Genomic DNA, 24,652 nt, shown 5'->3' with positions numbered 1-24,652 from the left:
TGTATGCGGACCACCTCTAACTCCGCAACCTCAACAAATTCCCTTTATTTTGCTTTTCCACGTAATTATGTGTGTAGCGCACGTATGTCTGGGCACGCAGAAATGACATTGTAATCCACTTTTGTATTAGGATTAGTGAGTTCAGACACCGAGGAGAAATAAAAGCATTAATGTTGCTTTGAATATAGGCAGAATTGAGTAGATTAATGCTGCTCAGAATGAGAATCCCGATGTCAAACACTGTTACAACTACACTTGTTTCAGTATTTGACAGTCAGAAAACAAAAAATGTAAGTAATTGGACAGAAAATCTTTCATTATGCTGATACAATTTATTTAGCTTAAATTAATGAATACATTCTAATGTACAAAATAAATTTTAGCTTAATAAATTAATAAATTGCTGATAAGCACAATTTTAACTCTACCTCCCTGTTTCAACCTGCAACCCTTATTTTAACTTCCAAAAGTTTTCCATGCCACAATTTCCGTGCGTTTTCACTCCGCAGAGACGCCTGAAGCTGACTGGGAAGTCGTTACCAATACCCCTTCATCAATGGAAAAAACAGACTGATGAAAACGTGAAGAACAAGAAGAAAGGCAGTTTCTTCATCTTTCATTAAAATCATTTTTATGTTCAATCTAATACAAAAAAAATTTTTTAAAGGTAAATCCAATTACAAACACTCTACAACAATGTGACGGCTCTTGGGGGAAACCAAGGGATTGGAGAGTCTTAGGCATCGTTTCCTAACACGGCGATCCGAAGGGGAATACCATCCTTCCAACAGATCCCCTTGCCTCCCTTCAAGGCATCGCTGTCAGGAGGATTTTATAAAGAAAATCACGTCACGTGTAGACTGAGCTACAGATTTACATCCCTAAATTAAAATTTAAAGAACTACCCTAAAAACGACATAGCTCCTAGTGTTGCAACCCTCGCTTTTGTCTCGCCTCCCCCCCCCCAACTTTAATTTTTCCATGTCTTTTCCCTCCTAAATAAAAAAGGATACAACCACAAGGCCAAGGTTACAGAATTAAAAGCCATCAGGAAATATAAAAGTTCCAAAGGTTACAAAAAAAATAATGTGCCTCCAAATATACATGTAATGCAGTAGGGTACTACGAAGCAATGGCACTTATTTCAGGGTTAGAATTAAAGGTAGCTTCCCCAAGAAGTAGCCACACAATACTGAATTTACTAAAAAGGGGGGAAAAACAAAAATCAAATATTGGGAATATTCTCAAAGTCCTGCCTCCATGCAGGCCAAAGTCCTTTCTCTATAATGCCTGATAAAACTCTAAATTGTGATTTTTAACAATACGATGTTCTCCTATTTTGCCCTACAACTTGCAAGTGAATGAATGAATGAATAAAAAGTGGCAATATGAAGCAGCAATATCTTACAGTGATGGATTTACAGACTTCCAGACTATTACTTTCTTTTAAGATAAAAGTTATGGTGCGGCAATTATAACACTAAGAATTAAGTAAACTCTACCAATTCTCATTTGCATCTTCAACAGGTCCCTAGCTAAATCTGTGGCTTTCCAGCTTCCGCTGGGGACATCTGTCACATTGCCACCGCCAGGATATGGTACCTCTCCTACTGGTGGGAGCTGCTACCATTCTCTGTATTTGAACTCTCACAGCGCCAAGTGAAACATCCAACACATTCACTGTCGGAGAACAACATAAATTATCCGCACAGAACATGTACCACAGTACGTACTCTATTCCCCATGTTAGGGATTACGAGGTGGTGACTTTCACATTAAATTACAAAAAAAGTGGAATGCTAACCAAACCCTTCTTAGGTACCCAACAGACGTCCAAGAAATATCCAAGCACAGCATCTAAAGAATAATGATAATTACAAAAGTTTAAAACAATTCACAAAGCTACTCTGTTTCATAAACAGAGCAATCACTAGTTGCCTATGTTAATTCAGTATTTCTTCATCTATCTGCATCCGATTTCCACCTATTCACAACCAAAAGCTATTATTCATAAAAAAGCGATTTGAAAAGCTGATGTCTTGCTGCAAGCTGCTCCTCTATTCAGCTGAAGCAGCAAGGACACAGAGGTTTTCTTCAAAGCATGGAGAATCAGAGCAAAACCTTTACAATCCTTTCCAAAGTCTAGAATGCATTTGCATGACAAAATTTAACAGTTACGAGGACATGGAGTTTTTTTTATTTCATTATACTAGCAATACGAAGAATGAAGTATAGAATAGTTTCCACACAGTGTCCTGCTTTGTTTGGATTAGTCAGTTCTGCAGTGTTTGGAAAGGTTTAGTTGCTTAATTCTAGAGTACTAACAATTCAGAGTCCCTTTCTTCCCCCCAAAAAAGGGATATTAAACACATACCTTTCCCCCATCCTCCCTAACCTTTTACCACATCAGCCTACATGAACCTCCTTGCTCAGGCCTCACAGCGTTATCAGGAATGAGTCTGTTTTCATTTTGCTTGTACAAAACACCATCTTCTGCATTTCCCTTATATAGAACAGTAGCCAAAAGAAAAACATTTATGTCTTTTATTTGCAAAGAGAAGCACTCATCTTTAATATAGATAATTAAAAAGTTAATTTCAGATGTAACACCTGCCCCTACTCCAGTCTGTAATTTTATAGGGGAAATTTCACAGCACTTCTCTCCCTTAAAAAAAAAAAATTATTTTTTCCACAAGGTTAAAGTTTTGTACACGTATGTACAAATACTCACAGTTACAAGCACTGATGAGGTGAAACCAGCAGCAGAGCAAAAAGCCACCGGCTATGCCTACAAGAACAGTGAATCTCCTGACACGCCATGCTTTGAACCACATCCGAGCAGCATCCGAGCACACAAACCTGACTCTTCCTGGATGCAGCTCAACTGAAGGATGCGCTTTGGCCATTAGCTTAGCGCACGTTCGGCCCAGGGGACAGAGCCCCGCTGCGTTCCCACCTCTGTTCCCCTTGTGAGCACACGGCAGGACTATGGCACGTCAAGCATATTGCAAACGTTATTTTGGAGGAAGGAAAACTAAATAAAACCATTGGCGGCAGTTTGGTGATAGACTGGGACTTGGCAGGTAAAATACGTTTCTCCCTTATTTCCCCCCCCCCCAGCATTGTTCGTTTCCTACAATTTTCTTCAAATCCCGAGTCCTTCAAGTCCTTTTTTCTAGAAGAGGTCCACTATACCGTCTGAGGTACCACATGTAACCATCACTAAATAGAGGGAAAAAAACACTCAGCAAAAAAGTGAGTGAGGAGGAGCACAGCAGCAAGCTGCTAGATCAGCTCAACCATCTTTAGGCATCCCAACAAAATCTGTTCCTCTAGTTTCAAAAGCAGATAGATACAACAGAAGCTCTACATCCTAACTGAAGGATAGACTGCACATAATCTACAGAAGGGTCAAAGCCTTCCCATTTTGGGGATAGATGCATAAGCAAAACATTTGGAAATATTTAAAAACACCACCTTCCCATTAAGAGGAGCTCTATACTCACACAACATTAAACAGGGCATCCCTGAGCCCTGAACAGTTATTCAATGCCTGCTGTATTTTCCAACCTACATATCTATGACATGCCCACCAACAGCCTGCCTAAAAAGAAGTCTCCCATGTCAGACTTAAAGGTCTTTTTGCATGTCTCTTCCTATATTAAGGGTTAATACACAAACCCTCCAATTTATCCTTCGTGAACACAAATAGCCAGACAACAATTTCGGATTGATCTTGTCGCTGTGCGTGCTTCAGTCTCATATGGTCTGTCCCACTCGATGCTTATTTGATGAAGTTAAACCACAGCAGCTCGTCAGCTATGCCATCAGCTGCAGGACAAATGGGCACCAATTTGCAACTTATTTTTTCATACCAAAACAAAACAAAAAAAAATTTAGACGCATACAGAGATTTGTATCAGTTAAATATACCGTAACTGGGAAATGAGGATCTTGAGACTGTACAGTCAGATGGGAATAGGAGCATCCTTCATACTGTGTTCATAAACTAAGAAATATTTTCCAAATTTTTAAGTTAGAAAACACCTATCTATTTCTCAAATTTCTCACAAAATGTTCACCAAAATAAAATTGTTCTCACATAACAGAATCTGGCAGGCTCTGTCACTGGAGACTTTGGAAAGAGCTGGCAAGAGCTCGCCAGGATTATAACACTGGAAAACGTTTAAATCGCACAGATGCGCCAGTCTGCTGCGAGGAGGGTGATCAGCATGCCAGTTTTATCTTCTGCACATCACTTCAGACCGGCTGCATTCCCGCGGTGCTGGATCGCCGGCCTTTCTTCGTCTATTAATTTTACATTATCCTCTCTCGCGGGCAGCCAGGGAGCTAACGAGCAGTCCCCGCGGCTCGGCGGGAAGGGAAGACCTGGCATACACGCGGGCAGCACGGCCACAGCTGTTGCCTAATAAAAACCTTCGTACGAGCGGGCAGAGTAGCTGCCCCGCGCTAGCGGCCGAGCTGGTTTGAGGTGCTTTTATCTACGCGTGCCAAGGCAGCTGTTGCAGGCGGCGCGCTGCCTCCCCGCCGCTGCAGCGGTTACGAACGCGTTACGGTTTCGTCAAGAGGTCTCGCGTCAGCCAGCCAGAGCTGCGTCGAATTCCCCGAGGCGGCTCTCCTCCGGGTTACTCTCGCTCACCGACGGCGCGGCGCGTTTTCTCCCCGCGTTAGCCAGATGGGACGGTTTTACAGGGGTTTTGAGAACCGACACGCCATCGGTTGCGTCCCCCTGCTCGCTCACGGTTCCCCTTACTCTGACACCTTTGGGACTTGTCCCTCAAATCAAGACTAGATGCCGGGCACTAACCAGTAACAAGCTCATTTCAAAGATTACACAGAACAATCATTAAAAGCCCTGCAAGCAGTTCAATGAGAACGCGTTTTAACCCTGCAGCAACACGTGTTGCTCACAGCTCCTATACGGCTGGATGTCAATCCCACAAAGGTGCTACCTACATTTACTTTTAAAAGTTTATTAAAAAAAACACTGAACAAAAGCTAAGCTAAGTTACCCATATTTGCAACTCCTGTTGAAAGGAAACCTAATTCTGCTCCTGCCCATTAAAACTGGAGCCTTTTTCTTGGCGTGGCCATGAGGACATACGCGTATCCATTCCTGGTGTCAGCTGGCACGGGCTTACGGGCCACACTGAACCATGGCAATTCGGATTAGCCAGAGCCCGTTTCTGGATTTCTTTCTGTGACATCAAACAAAGAAGGCATATGCCCAAAATGAAGTTCAAGTTTCACAATTTTCTGACAGTAAACTTTCCCGTCTGGTCTAGATAAGCACACTGATCCATTCCGAGTGACAAACAAGGAGGAAAAATAAATGTTGCTTTTTCCCTTAATTTTTATACATTGACTTAAATGACCCACTTCTGGAGGAGAAATAAAAAATTATCCAGACACTAAGCTCCCAGACTAAGGGGGAGGGAGGAGGGAAAGACGAACAAAAGGCAGGACTGCATGCTTCGTACTCCCATCTCCTATCCAGGTCATGGCAGAGGAGCTGCACCCGCTTCACATGTGGCAATCAGTCCCAGACAGCAAAATAAACTCCATTTGAAGCTGCCTAAAGAGCTGGCATTCAAACTTAATCTGCTTTATTACCCGAGATTGAAACAACTTACCAAGTCCTCCTACTAAGTATTTCACTCAGTGTTAAATACGTGTGCTTTGCCGTGGTTTGGAAGGTTAATGCCCACCCGAGATCGCCTGGATATTAACTCTTACCAGGATCCCCATTATCAGCAGAAGAGATCTCGCAGACTTAAGTTTATATTCCCGCAGGAATAAATTTCTGTATTTTTTTTTGTATTGTCACATTTTTTAACAAACATTCATAAAGGAGGAGCAAACACAACGATCAAAACTGAGGAAACCCGTGAATTTTTAATCTAAGTAAACTATTTAAATGAGCTACAGGAACAGCAGAGAAGCGTGTTTGGCTGCACACTGCTCTAACCAGGCACAGTCACACATCTTTCTAGATAGGAACATATGGAACAAAAGGAACAGCAAAAAATGTTTAGCATATTGCCATTTTCTTTTAATTTGCCAAAAGAGAAACAAAAAACAAGAACGCATTTTGCATGGAGCAAGAAATTTTCTAATTCTGATTCCACGTGTGCATTGTTTAATAACGCCTTCGTTTCAGTAGTATTTGATTTTAAATACAAGTTCCCCCCCAAAATGCTGTATTTCTGCTTTCAATAATTTTTAGTTTTCCCTTGGCTAAGGCACTATGTTTCCTTGTCCTTGGAGAGCTTTATCTGGGATTATACATATGTACCAAAACACAGCTGTTCCACTTCTTTCCTCCTTTATTTTTCCGCATTTATTTTTCCGCCACCCAATTAGCCGCTCACTATCAAAAGGCTGCTTTGGCCTTTCATCTTCTTGAAAACTGGATTCGAGTGACAGGGTGTCATGGAAACTGTGTCTCAGGTCACTTCCTGTTTCAATTTCTAGTCACCAAAAAATAAAATAGTAATAATAATAGTGGGGTTTTAGATGCAAAATAATGAATACTTGTTATCCCATTCTGCAAAGCAGGCAGCAACAACAAAAAATTTCCTTCTTCATATAGTTCAGACTGAAAATGTGGTGAAAGGAAGGAATTAGGGAAGAGAGACAGGCAAGCAAGGTAATTAAATGCATGCACAGTCCTTTCTCGAACAACTTAAAAACCAGAGCAAGAGCGGACCTACAGCACAGCAGAAGTCTTCATCTGACAGACTGAGAACCTGATTCTCATTTCAATGTTCAGTTAACTCTCCCTCAAATAAAGCTGAAGTAAATGAGTATCAAAACATGAAGCCCGAAGTGTACACTGAAAGTCTTACCTGCATGAGTGGATTTTGTGTGTTGCGTATGCAATGGAATTAATGAAAACTTAGAAGAAAATCTCTCCAGCTTTCCTAATCTGTATGCTTTTTTATAGTTTACAGTAATACAGTGCAGCATCCGTTGTATGTGTTTCTCTACGGAGAAAGAAACAAATACTGTAAGGTTGTGCAGAGATCCATGTAATGAACTCTGTTAAACGGAGTTAAATGGGGGGCCCTAGCAGGGAAAGACAGCCTCCTCTCAGAAGCAGAACTAAATCAAGGATTTGGGAATTTACTAACATTTCTGTGAGACCTTTTCTTTGGCAAGAAGAGATCAAGGAAAGTGGGTGGCACCTGAAATGACTCAGTTTACAAATACACCTAGAAAGGGATCATGCCTTCATCCAAAACCAGTCAGGCTAATTGTTCTTTTGGTATTAGGCAAAGAGATGCTACACGCATGTGCTGGGGCTGTTGGCAAAAAGGTGGTGAGTGATTTGTCTCAAAAAGCTTTTTTAAATTCTCAACACAAAATTCCCAATTGCAGCACTGACACCAGTGGAGAACATCGTGATTTATCCTGAGATAAATAGCTTTCAAGTCTTAGAGGAATATGGAGAGAACCTGGTCTACTCCCCCCTTCTCCTCTCAACTCATACTCACATTAACTTTGGCAGCGCATGTTCCTCTTGCAAAATTTTTCAATTTAATACCTTCATTCTTCTTTGAAGCTACCTCAGAGTTCTCCAGTCCTCAGCTTTCTCTCTCAGCCACCCAAGCGCTTCGTTAACTATACAAATAACTACTTTACTCTTTGATGCAACCTGCAGACGCTCAACTCAACCCCAACACAGACCTACTTTTACTCTTGGCTTGACCTTACTTTGGGATTTATTAGAATTTGAAGTAATAACTGAGACCCTCCCCACTGCGAGCTCAAATACAAGACATCAATGAAAATTCATTATGACAGCTGCTATAAAGGAACACTAATGCACTTAAGTATGGGAAGACACACACAAAGACTGGATTAGTCCAGAGAGGTTTTCATGCAACTCAACAACTGTGTTAGGAGTACAGTTGATTTAAAGAAGGAAGGGAAAAAAACACAGAAAAGAAAATATGAAGTTAGACGAATGCTGATGTGTTGAAAGCTACTCTAATTTGTGAATGAAAGAATGAATAGATGACATTTCACCACACACACCTATTTTGGAGATTAAAAAAGAAACTGGGGGCGAACCACTGGTTGGATCCGTCTTTCCCAGGGTTGCCCATGGACAGACCCCAGGTCTCTGTTTTCCTTCAGAGTCCCCAAGACCAGGATAGCGATCCTGACACCAGGCAGCGCCAGCCCCCTTCCCCTCCCTCGCCTTCCCTCCTGCCCTGTCTTCTCTTCACCCCTTCTCTTGGCTCCTTACCTAATCCAAAAATCAGTTTCACTGAGCAGCACCAAACAGCAAGATGGAGACTCCAGCTGCGACCACAGCCGAAAAACCATCAGCAAACAAGAGGAACCTGATGAAGGGAGTCAGATGAGGTCCAAGCCAAGAACGAGAAGCAAAGCCTCCAGGGAGGGTTAACTACCCGGCAGACCAGGGCATCCGTCCGCAACGGCCAGCCACCCCAGATCCTGAGATACCTCATCAACAGCAAGCCACCCTGCCTCTTCCTGTATCTATCTGTTCTGTTAGAAATAGGTGAAAAGCATTCGCAGAGCAGTCGACAAGCAATAAATTAGTAATAGACAGACTACGCTCTTCTTTCGCACTAGGTCAGACCAGCTGACCAAATACGAAAGCCCATTCTGAAGGATCCCAATCATGGTCATCTAACATTAACACTGTAATTAAAAGTGTATGGCTTTTTTTCCCCCCCCCTCCGATCTTCTCTGTGAATCTTAAATCACATGTTTCCAAACCTTGGAATGCATTTGCTGGGATCCTGGCAATGGGGCTAAGGTCCAGCTCTCTCTGCTTGTAATCCAAAGAGCACATGAATTATCAGTAACAGAAAACAGAAACATCTTTCTCTGATCTAAAATTCTCCACATTTTTGTTGAAGTTTAGTTCTTTTTGCTAGATTTTAGTGGAAATGTAATTAGCTGCCCACTAGATCCTCGTTCATCTTATGAAGATGCTTGCCTGGGAAAACTGCACGCATCTGTGACCGCACAACCTTACTTTTTGAGAAAGAAAATCTTTTTGTTGCCAAGAATCTGTGCTGTGCCACAGACAGAAAAAAACTACCAAAATCCAACTGAGAGATTAAACAGAAGATGAAAGACAACATCAGATCACAATTAAAGTAAATAAATAAAAATGTTATTCTGTTAAGATGGCTACGACAGCTAAACGTAGTATTTGGACGTAATCAGCAATAAAGGGACTACCTGGGCTGGGAAAAGTTGGCTCGAGCTAGGAAGCAGCTGTTGACTCAGCCCCACTTCTGCTGCCGGGACAGCGCAGCCCTCATTGCAAATGCAAAGCCCCGGCTGGGGGTACGAAGAACTAAAAGCGTTAAACGCTCCGATCCCGAGTGCCAATCCCAACCGGCTCCCTCCCCCGCTCCCGGCCCGCTCCCATTCTTCTCCAGTCAAGCTGAAAGCGAGCAGGTCTTTTCCTCTGCCATTCGGTGTCAGCGAGACTTGGGAAGCGCCACAGGAATTGCCGAGGGATCCAGAAAGGCACAAAGGCTTCCTTCCACAAAGCAGCCTTTCATCTAGGCAGTGTGTCTACTAAATACGTCCTGTTAATGTGCATACATTTTTATAAAGAGATTATAAAGTGAAGACTCGGTCACTAACTCGACTACACAATAAGATTTTTAAGTCTACTGCTAGAAAACTGGGATTGGAAATGAGTCCCCTGTAGTAATACTCAAACAGGTCTGGTACCTAAAACATAAAATATGACCTAGACTGTCCCTTTTAACGCTTTTGTTTATTTGGTGACATATAGGTACTCCAAACCATGACCACTCCACATTATGCACTATTCAAACATAAAATGAAAAGGATGATTCAAGCCCTGATAGCACCTACACTGAATATATCGGAATATGTCACGCTTCAAGGACACCGGCAACCTCTGCCTTAAGAGCCTTTGGGGACGACCGCTGTGTCACGCAGAGCCATGGCTCTACTCATCACAGCTCACACTGAAGTTACACCAACATTTTCTCAATGGCTTAGAAGCCACCTGAGAAGTTTCTGCCCTCCCACCCTGCCTTCTTAATCTGCTTTTGCCATTGCAAAGTAAAGCAGATACAAGGACCTTTTTTCCTGCCCTACTGTCACTTCTTTCCAGCCAAAGGCATCTCCATGTTTCTGCCTATTCCTGCTAGTGCCATATCCTGAACCAAGCAGAGCTGAACTAGCTGTTCCCATTTGTCACTGCAGTAGAGAACAGATTTGCAGCCCCTCAGCAGATCGGAAACAGCAAGTTTCAGAAGAGAGCCTGCTCGCCATGGATATTGCCGCAACACGGCAGCCTCAGGATGAACTGGGATCGACTAGCAGCGACTTCACTTTGTACGGTGATGTCAAACGTCATGAAGGATCGTGAGGAGGGCGACATGCCCTTCTCCTCCCTCTTCCCCCACCCCGTTCCCAAGCCGAGACCAACGCAGGAGCGAGTGCCCAGGGGACAGCGAACAAGGAATGTCCATCCCCTCTCCTTCGCGGGCAGCTCACGGCCAACCCACCCTCTCGGCTGCTCAGCGGCAAAACACGGGATGAGGAAGACGCACTGCAGATTTTGGTGACAGCAGTAGGGTCAGCTACCTGGAGGCCAGCGAGGCGAGCAGCCGCTGCCCAGCATCTCCTCCTGCGCTGGTCAAGAACAAGCAGTAAACAGCCATTTTACCCGCGCACTCTCTCTTCTAGTCCTTTCTACACTCTCTTCCTTTCCTCTGCCCACAGGGACTCAAGATCTCCCAAAATTTTGAATGAGTAAGTCAGGTAGATATAAATTCCTGCCTGCCCCGGGAAAAAGTGAGTTATTTTTGTCCACTGGAAAAAAGGAAGAAAAAAAAAGAAGAAGAAGAATCTATCTTTTTTTCTTTTCTGCAAAGCAAGGCCACAAGCTGACAATTTTTACCAGTTTGGGTATGGCTTTACTCCAACTTTATATACTGGCCTTTTCAGAATCTGCAGCTTGCCACATAACCAACCCACAGGCTTACTATAGCAAGATTTTAAGATTTTTAATATATTTTTGGACATGTAGGCAATCAGATTAAGGGCCTGTTGCTAATACTGGCTCTAACATTATTTCAGAGCAAGCATCCCTAAAAGGCTGTGCATCTGTTTTCAGTATTAAAATGAAATGTCATCTTGACACAACAGTGGCAAAACCCCAAATTCCTCATTATTTACACACACACACACACACACACACACACACACAGAAAGAGTGGCTGGTCTCAACTGTCATGCAGGCAGTGCTCTGCAGCTCTTCAGCTCGATGCCTTCGCAGCCCCAGGCATCTGTCCAGTTCCCTGCCAATCCCGCGGAGAAATTTTCCATCAAGTGTAAAATTTCAGGGTATCTGTTATAATCAGGTTATTTTTTGTACTAACTGGTCAGGTTACCCAGAGGCTCGACGCGAACATGTGCCGTATCAGCGCTGCTGGCTGACCACCCTGGCTGCAAGTCAGGGCTGCTGAAACGAGACCCACGCAGCCAACGGAGCAGGGCTACGTGCCGCCCCGTGCACGCAGGCGGCGAGGGAGCTTCCAGCACACACGCTGGGGCTGCAATGCAGATGGAGAACTGGGGAGGGGAAAAAAAAAAAAAAATGACAAAAACAAGCTCAGGAAATGGTGGAGTGATGCAAGAAGACGATAAAAGCCCAGCTTTGCTACACCTTTAGCATAAAATAAAGAGGTTAGCTCATGACTTCATGGGAAACCCAAATTATAACCTCCACTTCCAGATGAGTCAAGGTTTGGGTTCAAATGCCATAAACGCATTATAACATTTTTTGTATCAAAAGAGTATCAAGATGTGGATTAAAAAAAAATAGCCTGGAATAAGCCTGAATTATACCACATGCTCTTTAGGTACCTCTAAAACAAGTAGCTGTCATCTAACCTCACTAGAGGTGGCAACGGCTTTCATTATATTTTCAAATGATCCCAAAACAATGCACTTTTTCTACTGAAGTTTTTAATGTCTGTATCATCCTCTTCTAGTTGCTTATTTTTTCTCTTCTCCTTTAGCATGAATTTTTAACCTCTAATAAATCATTCAAAAGACACATTTGAAGTAGAGAAAGACTCAGCAAGCCTTACTTTTCAAATGAGTATTCAAATAGCTTGCCTACTTTCCTTTCTTCCAGGCTGTGACTCTTAGTCTTCCTTTCCCTTCTCATTGCACCTCTACTCCTTGGAAAGGAATCCACCAGTTCAGACACAGAAAACTGTGGTAATATATGTTGGGTTTCATTTATTTTTGGAGGCTGCCATTCTATTCTTGGACATATATGAAAAGCTACATTTGAAAGTCTGAGGTTGCAGTTACCAGAATCTGTTTTTTATGCATCTCTGCACTGACAGTTAACAACTTACTGAATAAAAAGTATATAGGAAGGGGGAGGCAAAATTATATTTATGTGACACCATGGTGAAACTGATACTGCAGATGCAATTTTTTAATCAAACAGAAATAAATGACTAGTCATTTAGATTAGGCTAGTTTTTGTTATCTACCATTATGGTTATGTTGGGGTTATTTTAATTTTGTCTTTGCATCCAGTAGTTTTAATGGAAAAACCATATCATTGCTGGTCAATATCTAAAATGTTAAAAACTGAGCAGAATTTTTGGAACAAAATCCTACATTCCTAGCAGTTAGCTCAGCAAAATACAGGTGCCTTGGCCAAAGCCAGCGGGACCTTCAGCTAACTAATTTGAACAACCTCAAGACCTTCAAGCGTATCCCTCAGAGCAGCTACTGAGATCATTTAGGGCTACATAAAATACTATATGCATACAGACTGAGAACAGTCACCATATTCCTTTTCCCCTAACAAACAATACATTAAACATCTGTGAAAATCAGAGGGAAGGACTTTGTAGAAGTGAGAAAATATTATAATTTAAAATTATTGTTCTAATTTATTTGAAAATATGAAATGAACACTAAAAATAGACTTAATCTCATCCCAAATTACACTACACTAAGCAGTAACTCAAGAGAGAAGAGGTGGGCTGCTTACATGACTTCAGTTTTATTCTTGCAGACTTTAGGGTTGTGAAGCTGACCTAAAACTAGAAAAGCTCGAAAAGTTTGTCGTTTTCACCTTCCTCTTGCAATGTATGATTATTAACTTTTCTCCAAGTTTTTTTTTTTTTTTAATTGCCTGCAATTTCTGGCAGTGTTTTAGTAAAATCTAAGCAGGTGTTTTTAGCAAATAACTGAATAACAGTCACTGGCAAAAATTTACAATTACAGTTTCTAAAAAAATAAAGATATGCCTTTATTTTTAATTTAGACAATATTTACAATTTTCAAAATATAAAAAGTATTCTACCACCTTTTTAGGGAACAAAATTCAAGTGTAGTTACTGTTCTGAGACTCCAGGGAAGGACTGCAACTCAGATGTTCAATGTTACATTCCAGGATTCTGCCATACCACTAGTTAAATTTAGATATGTAGAGTTGTCCTTGTTTTTATTCCTCAATTAGTTAAAAGTTATAGTATTTATATTTGCTTCTCACCTTAATCCCTGTGTAACGCAGCGCTTAAAAAAAAATCAAAGCTTCCCCTAAGTAAAACACTAGAGACCTTCTATATCCAGGAATAACATTTGCTAACTTTAATCTAACAGACCAAAGACTTTGAAATTTACAGTTTAAAAACAGAAACACGGCCATTGCTGTATAATTTGACAAACTAGCCATCCTCCGTGCTCATTCCTGTATTCCTGTCTGGACCAGAAAGTGCAATTTTCCCCGTACGTTTGTTTTCCGTAGCTGAACTCCACCAGCCAGGCGGAGGGCTCCAATCCCACACCACACCTGTCACTCATCCACAGCCATTGGCAAAAGGAATAAAGGACAACTAGGAACCGGCAATACCAACGTATTGTTTGCCTGAACAATCACATGAAGAAGCCTAACTATCTAGACCACAGTCGCAGCGTATTTAAACTAAATATTCCTTCATTTTGGAACACTTTCCTATGCCCAACACAAAAATGCTGCACCCGAAACCCTGCTTTGGCCCCTCTGAAGCACGCCAGCCCGAGACGGCTCCATCGCGCCCGCTCTTGTGAAGCGGAGGTTGAATCTTCAGGGCACACGCGAGCCTCCAAGGCTTACAAATTTCGTAACCACAATTTATGACCCGCTGAGTTGAAGTGGTCTTTCCTCCTTCGTTTTACTGCCCTCACAACGATCCTGCTTCTCCCTTTTCCTCCAAAGGGTATTTAGATGTCCAAAATCAAAAAGCCAGAAACCCCATATGACTTTGGTGTCAGAAAATCAAGGCAAGATAATATGCTAGCTCGCTGACCGTGAACAAGAGAAGGAAAAAAAAAGAACTGAAAACCACTTTCTACTGTACCAACCTTCTATAAACAGCTGCCACCTATTAATTTGCAACAGACAGGCTACCACCACAAGAAAATACTTTAGGAAAACTGAGTTTTACTCCCACGCACCACGAGCATGCTTCTGTAACCGTGCTCCGAAGGCGGCTATTGCAGAATACTCCCAAAATAAGGGATCATCATCTGATGCTTGTTGCTGCATAGAGGAGCTCACCATCTACCTCCTCAGACCAAAAAGCACCAGAACCCCCCACCCAAGTGGTTTTTCCTTCCTCTCTGTTCCAAGGCAGGGTAGTAGTAGCACAAGTCAAATGTTGCCAACCTCTCCTGAGGACTCGGGCGCAGCCTGCTTCATCCCACCGTCCCACCCCGCCGCACGCAGGTTGTGCTCGCTACCTGCCTGGCACGGAGCAAACGCCAAGCCGTGCCCAGCAATGAACACCACCTGCGCCACTGGGGCGGACTATCCCCTGGCTGCTGTTGAACACCTCTCCCTAGGACTCTAGCACCACCCAAGCAATTTTCATGCTCAACTGCCACCGTCACAGTGAGGGAGAAGGCAAGGAAGTTGTGACCAAGTTATCAGTCGTGAATACACCGCGATCAAACAGCTGGTTTTCCTTGTACTAAACAAGGCTTTAGGAAAAGAAGCGGTCAAGAATTCTGCTTACTTGGTTAAAACCAAGACATTCTATCAACTTGCTATCCATTTTAGTACCAAACGCTACTCTCAAAGCCTGCCGTGGTACCACCTCTTGCTCCTGACTCACACAAGGTGACGTTCCCTTAGGTTCCAACAAATAAAAGTGGAATGGTTGGTAGGGAAAGCAGATCCCTGAAGCCTCCAAATGCCAGAAAACACCTTCTGCAGACGAGTTTCTAATAAAGAGTTTCAGCAGAATGCTACATTGTTTGGCCCGTCTTTTCCTAGAAGGCTTCCCATAACAGCAGAACATGAAGAAAACCACACAAACGCAAGGTGGAACTGGGTCCGAGGAGCAGCAGAGGGCCAGGAAGAGCCGGGCCCAAGCACGGACCGCATTACTGCCGTGCACGGGGCAGCCGCCCTTGTAACGGCCACGTCCCCAAAGCCACCGGGAGGCCTGCAGGGTAACAGCGGAGACCACTGCCCCAACGCGCAACGTTTCGGACACAAGACGTACTCCTCTCAACCGCTGAAAAGCCAGCGGTTTGGTACAAATGAGTAGGTGTGGCCTGTTCCCCTCTTCCCCAGGGATTATTCAACGCGTAAAACCCTCTCCACTTTCCGTGCAATCTTCCCAAGGGTTGGTGTACTGTTTCCACCCTTGGCTCCAAGCCTAGACTCACTTCAGGCAAAAAGGCTCCTGCTACAGCTATTTTTTGGGAACCTGCACCTTCTCCCCTCCACCCCATCACCACAAACACCTCCCCAGGCTTTGTTTGATATTACTTCTGAGGTAGAAGTACGGCCAAGAGGAAATGTTTCTAATGCTTCCTTTGCTGAAAGCAGAGAGAACCAGGAAGCTGAGCAGGAGACAGGAAGGTCGTGAAAGCACCCAAACCCTTTGGCACGCTGGCATCATATCATTATTACGAAGCTGAATTAACCCTCAGATCCAATCTGGAACGGAGATTCCAAATGATTTTCAAAAAAGATTGATTACTTCTAATTATACACGCTGCTGAGGCTGTTATATTGATCAGAATTTGAAAACTAACAGGCTGGAAAACGTTCTCTTTCAGATGGTGCTTAGAAGTTGCACTACTTTCCACAACTCCAGTTTTATGCAGAGGAATACTCATTAACTGCAAAATAGGAAACAGACTGACTTCTTCACCCCAACCGAGCAATGATATATAACCAAAATCCAACACCAATATATATACATTAAAAAAAAAAAAAAGGAACACTGATCATCAAAAGATGGAGAGTAGAAGTTGTCTCTTCCATTTATCTTCCTGGTTTTCCACAATGTAGGGTCTGTGGGAAATCCACTGAGTTGCCAAAGACGGCCTCTAGAAACTGCATTTAAACGGTACTTTTAGTCTGGAAGCTGCAAGAGCGGCACTGAAACATTCTAATACCCCTGTCCGAAAATGCACAAGAAATGCTCCTGAAGGAGTTCCAGCTTCTAAAAATCTTTACAGATGTGTCTATTTTAAAGCCTTTTTCTCTGGCCGTATTCCCACCTGTGATGATCAGACGTAAAGCCAAAAATTCCTATTACATCTCAGGAACATGTGGAAAAGATAGCCAAAAAAGGACAAAAACACTAGTTAGAGAGCTCTAAAGAACTGCTGAAAGTATAGTTACAGCTATTTTCGAAAAGGTGTTATGACTTTTCTTCTCTACTAGTAGAGTGGTTGCAGCTTCAAACCACATAGTCAAAGTAGGCTGAAATTGTACATTTAAAGGAAAACTGTACCAGTGAAAGGCTGGCTGTATCAGCTGCTTCTAGCTGAGAAGCTGATACAGGGAGACATAACTGTCTCTACTAGTGATTGCAACTGTGCAAATATATGTATGCAAATTCATTTGAGAGACTCTCTACAGAGATCCTGCAAGCAGTTAAGAAAAAAATAAAAATTAGAAAAAAATTAAAACCTGTCATGGCATCAGAAAATACGACTTGCATCATTGTGACTATTTCAAAAGTTAGTTTAGATATTCTCAGCAAAACTAGTCACGGCATAGTATCATACAGAAACCTATAGGAGGGAAAAAGTCAATTAATACAGGCTCTCCAGAGAACAAGACATCGCACATTTTACTACAAACCAGCCACGTCCTGGGGACCGCGCTGGAGAACAAGAACCATCAACTCTGGCCTCATCCCATACCCTGTACCGCGAGGGCCACTGCCGCTGTACGTGGCGACGCTCATTCAGGAATACACACAATGCAAGAGTCGAGCACCGATTTCGTATGCACTCAATTTTATATGAGAAAAGGTACGTCTTAAAAACAGACCCTGGGTTAAGCATTAACTTTGTTAAACTCTTTTCAAAGCAAAACAGAACACAATATGCTCTCAGACTTTATTAACACCACACATTACTCAACAACAATACTGCAGGAAAATGATGGTTGCCAAATGCTCTGCTTTTTAAGACTGTCCAGACTTCATAGTTTTACACTTTAACCAGCAATAAGACTATGGTATGAGATGGTACAGCTATTAGTTAAAACCTCAGCAGAATTTCTGACATATGAAATGAGGGATGATAAATCAAAGAAGTTACTTAAAGTTTCAAGTTACATTATCTATGTTCAGGAAAAAAAGGAAAAAGTGGCATTTTCCTATTCAGCTACACACAAATCATTCATAGGACATTATCCAGCCCTTTCAGAAGTCAACAGCTAAGCTCCCATAAACTCTCATGGCAAGGAACTGGCAAGCTATCCCTTGAAGAATCTCCCCTGTAATGTTTCATTTATTCCTAAGCTGTCCCATAAAGAGAAGAACATATGTGTGTTGCCATTAGCGGGTTTCATTCAGAGTCAGAATCGTACTCAAGGAGCCCTATATCACAACTTTAAAGGAGTCAAACCATGGAGCAACCCTGAAAAGCTAAAAGGAAACACAGAAATTTGGGATACTTCCTTGTAGCTGGGACTTCCACATGTGAGTGAGCAGAACCGGTACATCTTGCATGGACGTAAATAAGGTTCCAATCATTTCTTTGCATAGAACACCAAAAATTGATAAACACACACACAAAAAAATCTGTTAATATTTAACATTTCTTTTTACTCTCAAACTTATCTTTCCTTTCTCTCCTTAAAAAAAGGAGGAAAAAAAAAGTGAAGCACTCGATTTTATTTGGCAATAAGCATTAAATTTTTTCTCACCGGTGCCTCGTCAAGCTACCGGCACCACAGCAGTTCCTCCGCTACAGAGGAAAAAGTTGGCTGACGGACTGCATTTACCCAGCGCGCCTCCTTAACGCGCGCGTTATCAGCCCTGCCGCGGCTGAGAGATCCCCAGCGGCTTCCTGCCATACTTGGGTTTCTTCCCGTTAGTGATTCCTCTGCTCCGCTCCCCTCCCATGACGGAGGGGGCTCTTCGGCCCAGCGGAGAAGCGGGACAGCTCATTATCCGCCGATCCACCTTGCTGCGCCGCGTTGGGCAACTTTTATCCGCGCGGGACAGCCGCGGCCTCCCCGTTTGAAGGGGGATGTCAGCCCCGGCTAAGGCAACGAGGCTCACACCGCTAACGACGTCTCGACGCTCCGAAGGAACGGCTCAAAGCCTAATTAAAGATTCAGATTCGTTCTCCTCGGCGCAACGATTTTAACCGCCCTTTCACCAGGACCTCTCTGTAGCGTTTTGAAATGTGTCATGCAAGAGGAAAAAAAAAAAACCCAACGCAAGGGGAACTGCTGCAATCTTGGGCTTTCACAGAGCCTTGAAAAAGACTGTTACAGCTGGATTCAAACCAAGACATAACCGTGTGAAACGGATGAGATTTTACTCCACCGGTTTCTAGTCTAATTGTTACTAAAGTGTGTACCACTGCCAAGCAAAAAAAAAGATATAGGCAAACATTTACGAGCCTGCATTGTTTTTATTTTTGCATTGGTTTATGTCACTTTTACAAGCTGGAAACAACCTGAAAATGACAAAAAAAAAAAAAAACCCACACACCACAGAAGCTGCAGCTCTCTATACTGTTATTTTGCTTAAAGTGAATTTTTAACCATTTTATATTAGGGCATATGAAATCAGAAAAGGGAGTTCTAAATTGTACAGACAGGACCAGATTTCAGACCCAGTGCTTGCGGATTCGCAGTATTTTACATCACTTGTTGCCTAAGTAGCTCACAGTCACCGACTGATTTATTCTCAAATGCCCAGGGAAGGGAGGGGGATGTGCAAAGCCCCTCATTTCAGAGATGGAAAACTACGGTTCTGGTATTTCAACTGCTTTGCAGTGCAACTTAAAATGGGACTTATCTTTTCCAAGTCCTAAATCCACTGCGAATAGCCAGAAGACCATCCTTGGATACCTACCCTATTCGGTAAAATTTGGTATTCTCTGACTGCTGATTTTCTAAGAGATTAAACGAGCGGGGAGTTCTTGGGACTGTAACTGTCAGTTGTCACCCAGAACGCTGCCAAGACTGTGGCTTCCTCAGAAAGAAGGTGTCATGCCATCCTCCCCGCACAAACCCTGAGGACATTTCCATGTCTGTTGTCATTCTGGGCTGTGTTCAGTCTGTTTTTCTCAAAAAACACATGGCTGGACAAGATACTAGGAAAATAAAAAAAATAGTATGCTTGCCAGTCAACCTGGAGAAGCTTCTACACATGCCTACCTCATCCAAGCATGTATTGACATACAAAGAAGAAAAGAACACCACAGTGAGAAAGGAAGGAAAAAATGCCTAGTAAACTGCTATTTTCAGAGTCAAAAATGCCTTTTTTTTTTCTTCCAACCTCCCAGGATCAGTAGTTGGCAAGGAAAAAGGGCCATACTGCTTCCACAGAGTGAGCACAGAGGATTAAGATGGCAGAGCCGTCTTCAAAAATATTCAAGGCTCTCTGGGCCTGTAACTTTTGTCACTATCCGCCTAGGAACATCAACACGGATGCTGGAAGTTATAATAGCAGTTACCAGCACTTTTCATCTTCAAAGCATTGCTTAATCCTTTCAGCTCTCTCTAAAAGTAAGTATTATTTCTCCATCTTGCAGGTGGAGATGTGTCCTTAACTTGCCCAATGATGGCAAAACAGTACCATGCAGCAGTTCTCGGCTTGGGCGCCCTGTGCAGACTCAGGCAGTTAAACCGTGCTAAAAATGAACAAAATATGCACTGAAGTTCTGATTTATCCTTCTCCTGTTCTTTTCCCCTCCCAGCAAAAGTATTTCAGTCGTTTCAGCCAACAACGTACTCAGATTTCCACAAAGTCAAAGATCAGTCAGGTAACGGGAGAGAGTTAAATCCCACAGCATAACTACCAATTTAGTTATAATTTTAGCACAAAAGGGTGCTTAGTTTTTAATTACTGCCGAGCATCAGCTCTGCCCAGGAGGATATTTAAGGCTGTCTCTCGAGCTGCTCATTCACCCAGCTACAGCTCTTTGCGAATGATGACATTGGACTATTTAAGACGCAGTCTACTGAATAGCGAAGAGTTATATGGCTGTCTTCAGAGCTGCCCGGACCGGTAAGCGGAGCTACGGTTGCACATAATCTTCCAAGAATACAGTCTGTTGCCAAACTAAGATCTATTCCCCGTAACTGCATGGACACCGCCAACATGCGTTTCAGCTAAAAAAAGCCGATAGCAGTTACGTGTCGTTTTAGGCACCTCAGCTGCGTTGTGCCATGGATCGGTAACTACGCTTCTCCGAACGCTTCTCCTGCCGACTGCGCGGGGGAACCGGCGCAGCTTGCTGCTCGCGCACCGGCACGTTTGCCGCTCACCCAACTCCGCCGCAACCAGAGGAGCGGCACCAACGAGCCGTTCGGCCGGAGGTTGCCAGAACCCAACCCGCTGCGAAACACAGCCTGTCCTTTGCCCTCCTTTGTCAGGCATCGGATTATTTCGGCACGCAGTCAAGTAACAAACAGTAATGCTGGAGGAGGCCCAAATCTTAAAGCAGCAGGTATCTTCAGTGCTACTACGTCACCTTTACATCTAAACACGCCTATCCACCACTACGTAAAATACCTTAAACACCACAAGTGCTCTTCCTTGATCACAATTTAGAAGTGGCATTGATGAACTTTGGGGAGGACCTTAAACAGATCTTCTCTGTTACCCAGGGCAAAAAAAAAGGCACGTATACACACACACACACACAATCCTGTGTTAAAATAATATTCTTGGCCACGACGCATAAAAATAAATACATGCAATATTAAGATACAACAATGTCACTGATTATGTTTGTTTTGCAGAACTGCTGAATGGAGTGGGAACAATAATTAATAGGTGCAACAGAGCAAGTCAGACAATTTATGAACTTTCTGTATTTAATTACTTCTGGAGGAATAACCCCAAAACTCGTAGTATACAAGATACCCTGGAACCTATGCAGCTTTCTGCATAATAGTTCACAACATTTGTATCATACAAAGTATCTATACAGTGGGAACATACTCATTTATTTTAATTTAAAACTTAAATAAGAAACTGTTAAACCGTTGTTCAACATGTTCAGTGTATGCAGCTCACAAGTTGTCACCTATGTGATGTTACCCTCAGCTGCTCTTCGCAGCATCATTCAAGGAATAAATTTCTATATGAAATCAGAATACTTCTATGAATGCATTGCTTTGATGTGTGAGAAAACAAAGCATTACTTAAAAGTAATAGTCAGATACTGCACTGATGCACTCAAGCAAGTGCCTATAAATAGAAGGCTGTGATGTTAGTGCCAAAAACAACTGTGAGACCCGTGCTGACATCACAGCTCGCATCCTCATTCTTCCCGGAGCTTCAGCCTATATTGCCATGCAGATGTCCACGTACCTCATTTCTTTCAACAATGTGAAGTAACGCAATTATTTTAAAAACACTAAATCCTTATTACTGTTGTACTAATTACGTGAAATACTGGTGGAAGAAAAAGGAAGCGGACACAGCGCAGAAGAGATGGACCCCGTTCACAGCACCGAATGCTGCTCCAGCAGACACCTCATTTATATTCTATCTCACAACTCTCGTACTCATCACACCCTTCCTCTTTGGACAGGCATTTAAGGCTCAGAAATTCTGTGGTTCTCCTCTTACCTCTTCCAGTGTCTCCTTTGACGTCTTCTCTGGAGGCTCCACCTCACCCTCCCTTCCTTCGTTAATGGAGGCTCCCTCTACAGTTTTCTAGACTCAAACACGCACCCAAACCAAGCTCTCACCTTCGTTCTATTTGAGCATTTCCACCTGCTCCTTTGCTCATTGGACATTTCCTCTCCCACCTCCGATTCAGACCTATCCTTCCTCCGAAGCCCTCTCCCACATTCACATCCCGTGCAGGGACTATCGACACCACCTCCTGCCTATTACCAGGATGGGCAAACGTGGAAGTCACAACTGATAGGGATCGAACACCTGCTACTTCTTCTTCTGTAACCTCTAAAACCACAAAAAATATGCAGCTCCGACATAGCCATATTAACCTCTCCTTTCACTGCCACAGTCTCTGCCCTCCTGCCATCGGATGCCTTCCACCCTGAGAGGTCTTCGACCTCTCACAAAGATCTACACCAGTTTTGTCTTTTTATTTCGGAGGTGTCCTACCTCCGAAGCGGGTCTTCACCTGCTCCAACTGTTTGACCATCCCCTTTGCTCTGGGCTCAGGTGCAAGAGCCAACTAGTCCCCCTGTCCCCCTCGTTCAGTTTGGATTTGGAGCCTGCAGTCACGTCGCCCTCTAAACTTCGGGCAACATCCATGGATCTATAACCAATTAGAGCACAAAAGATCTCACTCTTCTTCCAAAATCCCACAAACCTCGTTCGTCCCCAGACAAGTCGCAGCGAGCACCTACTGGCATTGCTGTCCCACATCACCCCGTGGGACCCCAGGACGGTTGCATGGTGGAGGGACCAGCACCGTTCCCCTGCGTAAAAACCATGCAACCAGCCTCACGCAAACAGAGAAAGCCCCAATTCTGCGCCAGCTAAGCCCAGCTCCGTCTCTGCGTGTTCACAGAATTTCTACCCCAAAACTTAACAGGAATCCCCGGCTGCAGTGACACATGTCATAACATTTTTGTTCTACCGTAGGAGGTCAGAGCAAAGAAGCTTCTAAAATCAGAGGAGGTTTGTTTTCACCGGTTTTTAATCTTCAACAGCTGTAACAATGTTACGGGGGAGAGCAAAGGACAGACTTATTAGCTTAATGGGAGTTAAAGCAGCCAAAGCATTAAACATACAAAAACAGAGCTCGGTATCAAAAGGTTTTTTCAGGGTTTAACTACCGGTTTCACCAAACTGAGTTACTCTGGGGCCTTAAACTATCCAACTCACAGTAAACGTAGTGCCTTTACACTATTCGCAGCCCCGTGCACGGGCACCCAGACTGTCGCTAATTTAATACAACCAGTGCAGCTCTTACGAAGGAGACCCGGCTCATCTTAGGTTTAGCTAGCGCATCACAGCAAGGTGCCGGCGTGGAAGACGGCCGCCTATTTTTACGTGAGCTGCTGTTTTTAAAGGCTGAAGGCAAAGAAAATCCACGTTGAAGATGATCATATTCGTTATTATTATTTTATATATATACTTTTTTTTTTTTTTTTACACTAGGGAAACAGATTTAGCTTCGACTTAAATCAGACACTGATTTAATTCTTACTACATAAAGACTCCACCGTTTATAGGGCTACGCTGGTACTTCTTTGAAGGGAAACATATGCATACATATGCGCGCCATATGAAAAAAAATAAAGAAAAAAAGAAAAAGAGGTGATTTCCTTGAATCCGGCGTGCCGACAGCCCGCCTGGCGCGGGGAGGTCGCTTAACACCCGTCCCGCCGCGGGACGGCTCGGTGCTTCCCGCGACACGGCGGGGGGGGAAGCGACTCGCACCGAGCTGGCGGGACGGGGCCGGTTTTGAGGCGAGAAAAGGCCATTTGGGTAAAGTCCCCCGGGCGGCCGCACCAGAGCGTCGCCGCGGCGGGAGCTTGCCTGCGCCGAAAGCCGTTTGGGGGCCGATTTCGGGGGTTTTGGGGGGTGTTATTTGCCCCCCCCCCCCCGCGGAGGGAGGCGGCTGCGCAGCGCCGGGCGCCGCCGCCCCGCGGCTTAAAGACACATATAGGAGGGAAGGCTGCGGGGGGCGCGGGAGCTCCGCGGCCCGCACAAAGGGAGGGAAAGTTTGCGGAGAAGAAAAGAGTCGGGAAAGGGAAAAGAGAAGAGGGAGGATGGGGGGGGGGGAGGGCCCGGCGGGCGGGAAAACGCGGCGCGGGGCGCGGAGCGGCGCGTACCTGCATGGTGACCACCCCCAGCTCCTCGGCCGCCAGCTTCCTCATCTGCGTCGCCAGCACTTGCGCTTCGTCCAGGATGGAAAACTCCGCCTCGGCGGCGCCCAGCCCCCAGAGCAGCGCCAGCCCGAGCAGCCCCAGCGGCCCCCGGCCCCGCGGGCGGCGGCCCCGCGACGCCGCCGCCGCCGCCGCTGCCGCCGCCGCGGCCTCCTCCATGCTGCCGCGGCCGCCCAACGCCGCCTCCGCCGGGCCGCGGCCTCGCTAGGGCTGCGGCGCCGCGCCGCGGGCCCCCATGCAGCGCCGAGCGGCGCGGTGCGGTGCGGAGCGGAG

General features: G+C 44.2%; 1 protein-coding gene across 2 annotated transcripts in view; it reads right to left on the bottom strand.

Moving 5' to 3' along the window:
• Positions 1 to 24,442, bottom strand: part of CACHD1 (cache domain containing 1) — a 110,746-nt gene extending 86,304 nt beyond the window's left edge. For both annotated transcript variants that reach the window (XM_067301357.1, XM_067301358.1), the window contains exon 1: positions 24,326 to 24,442. In XM_067301357.1, the coding sequence (XP_067157458.1) occupies positions 24,326 to 24,370 (45 nt within the window). In that variant the 5' untranslated portion in view covers positions 24,371 to 24,442. The remainder of the gene's footprint in view (positions 1 to 24,325) is intronic.
• Positions 24,443 to 24,652: the final 210 nt, after the last annotated feature.

This window comes from Apteryx mantelli, chromosome 8, assembly GCF_036417845.1.
Source record: "Apteryx mantelli isolate bAptMan1 chromosome 8, bAptMan1.hap1, whole genome shotgun sequence".
Classification (NCBI taxonomy): domain Eukaryota; kingdom Metazoa; phylum Chordata; class Aves; order Apterygiformes; family Apterygidae; genus Apteryx; species Apteryx mantelli.
Note: the sequence above shows the minus strand (reverse complement) of the source record. Positions and strands in the feature narration are given on the sequence as shown.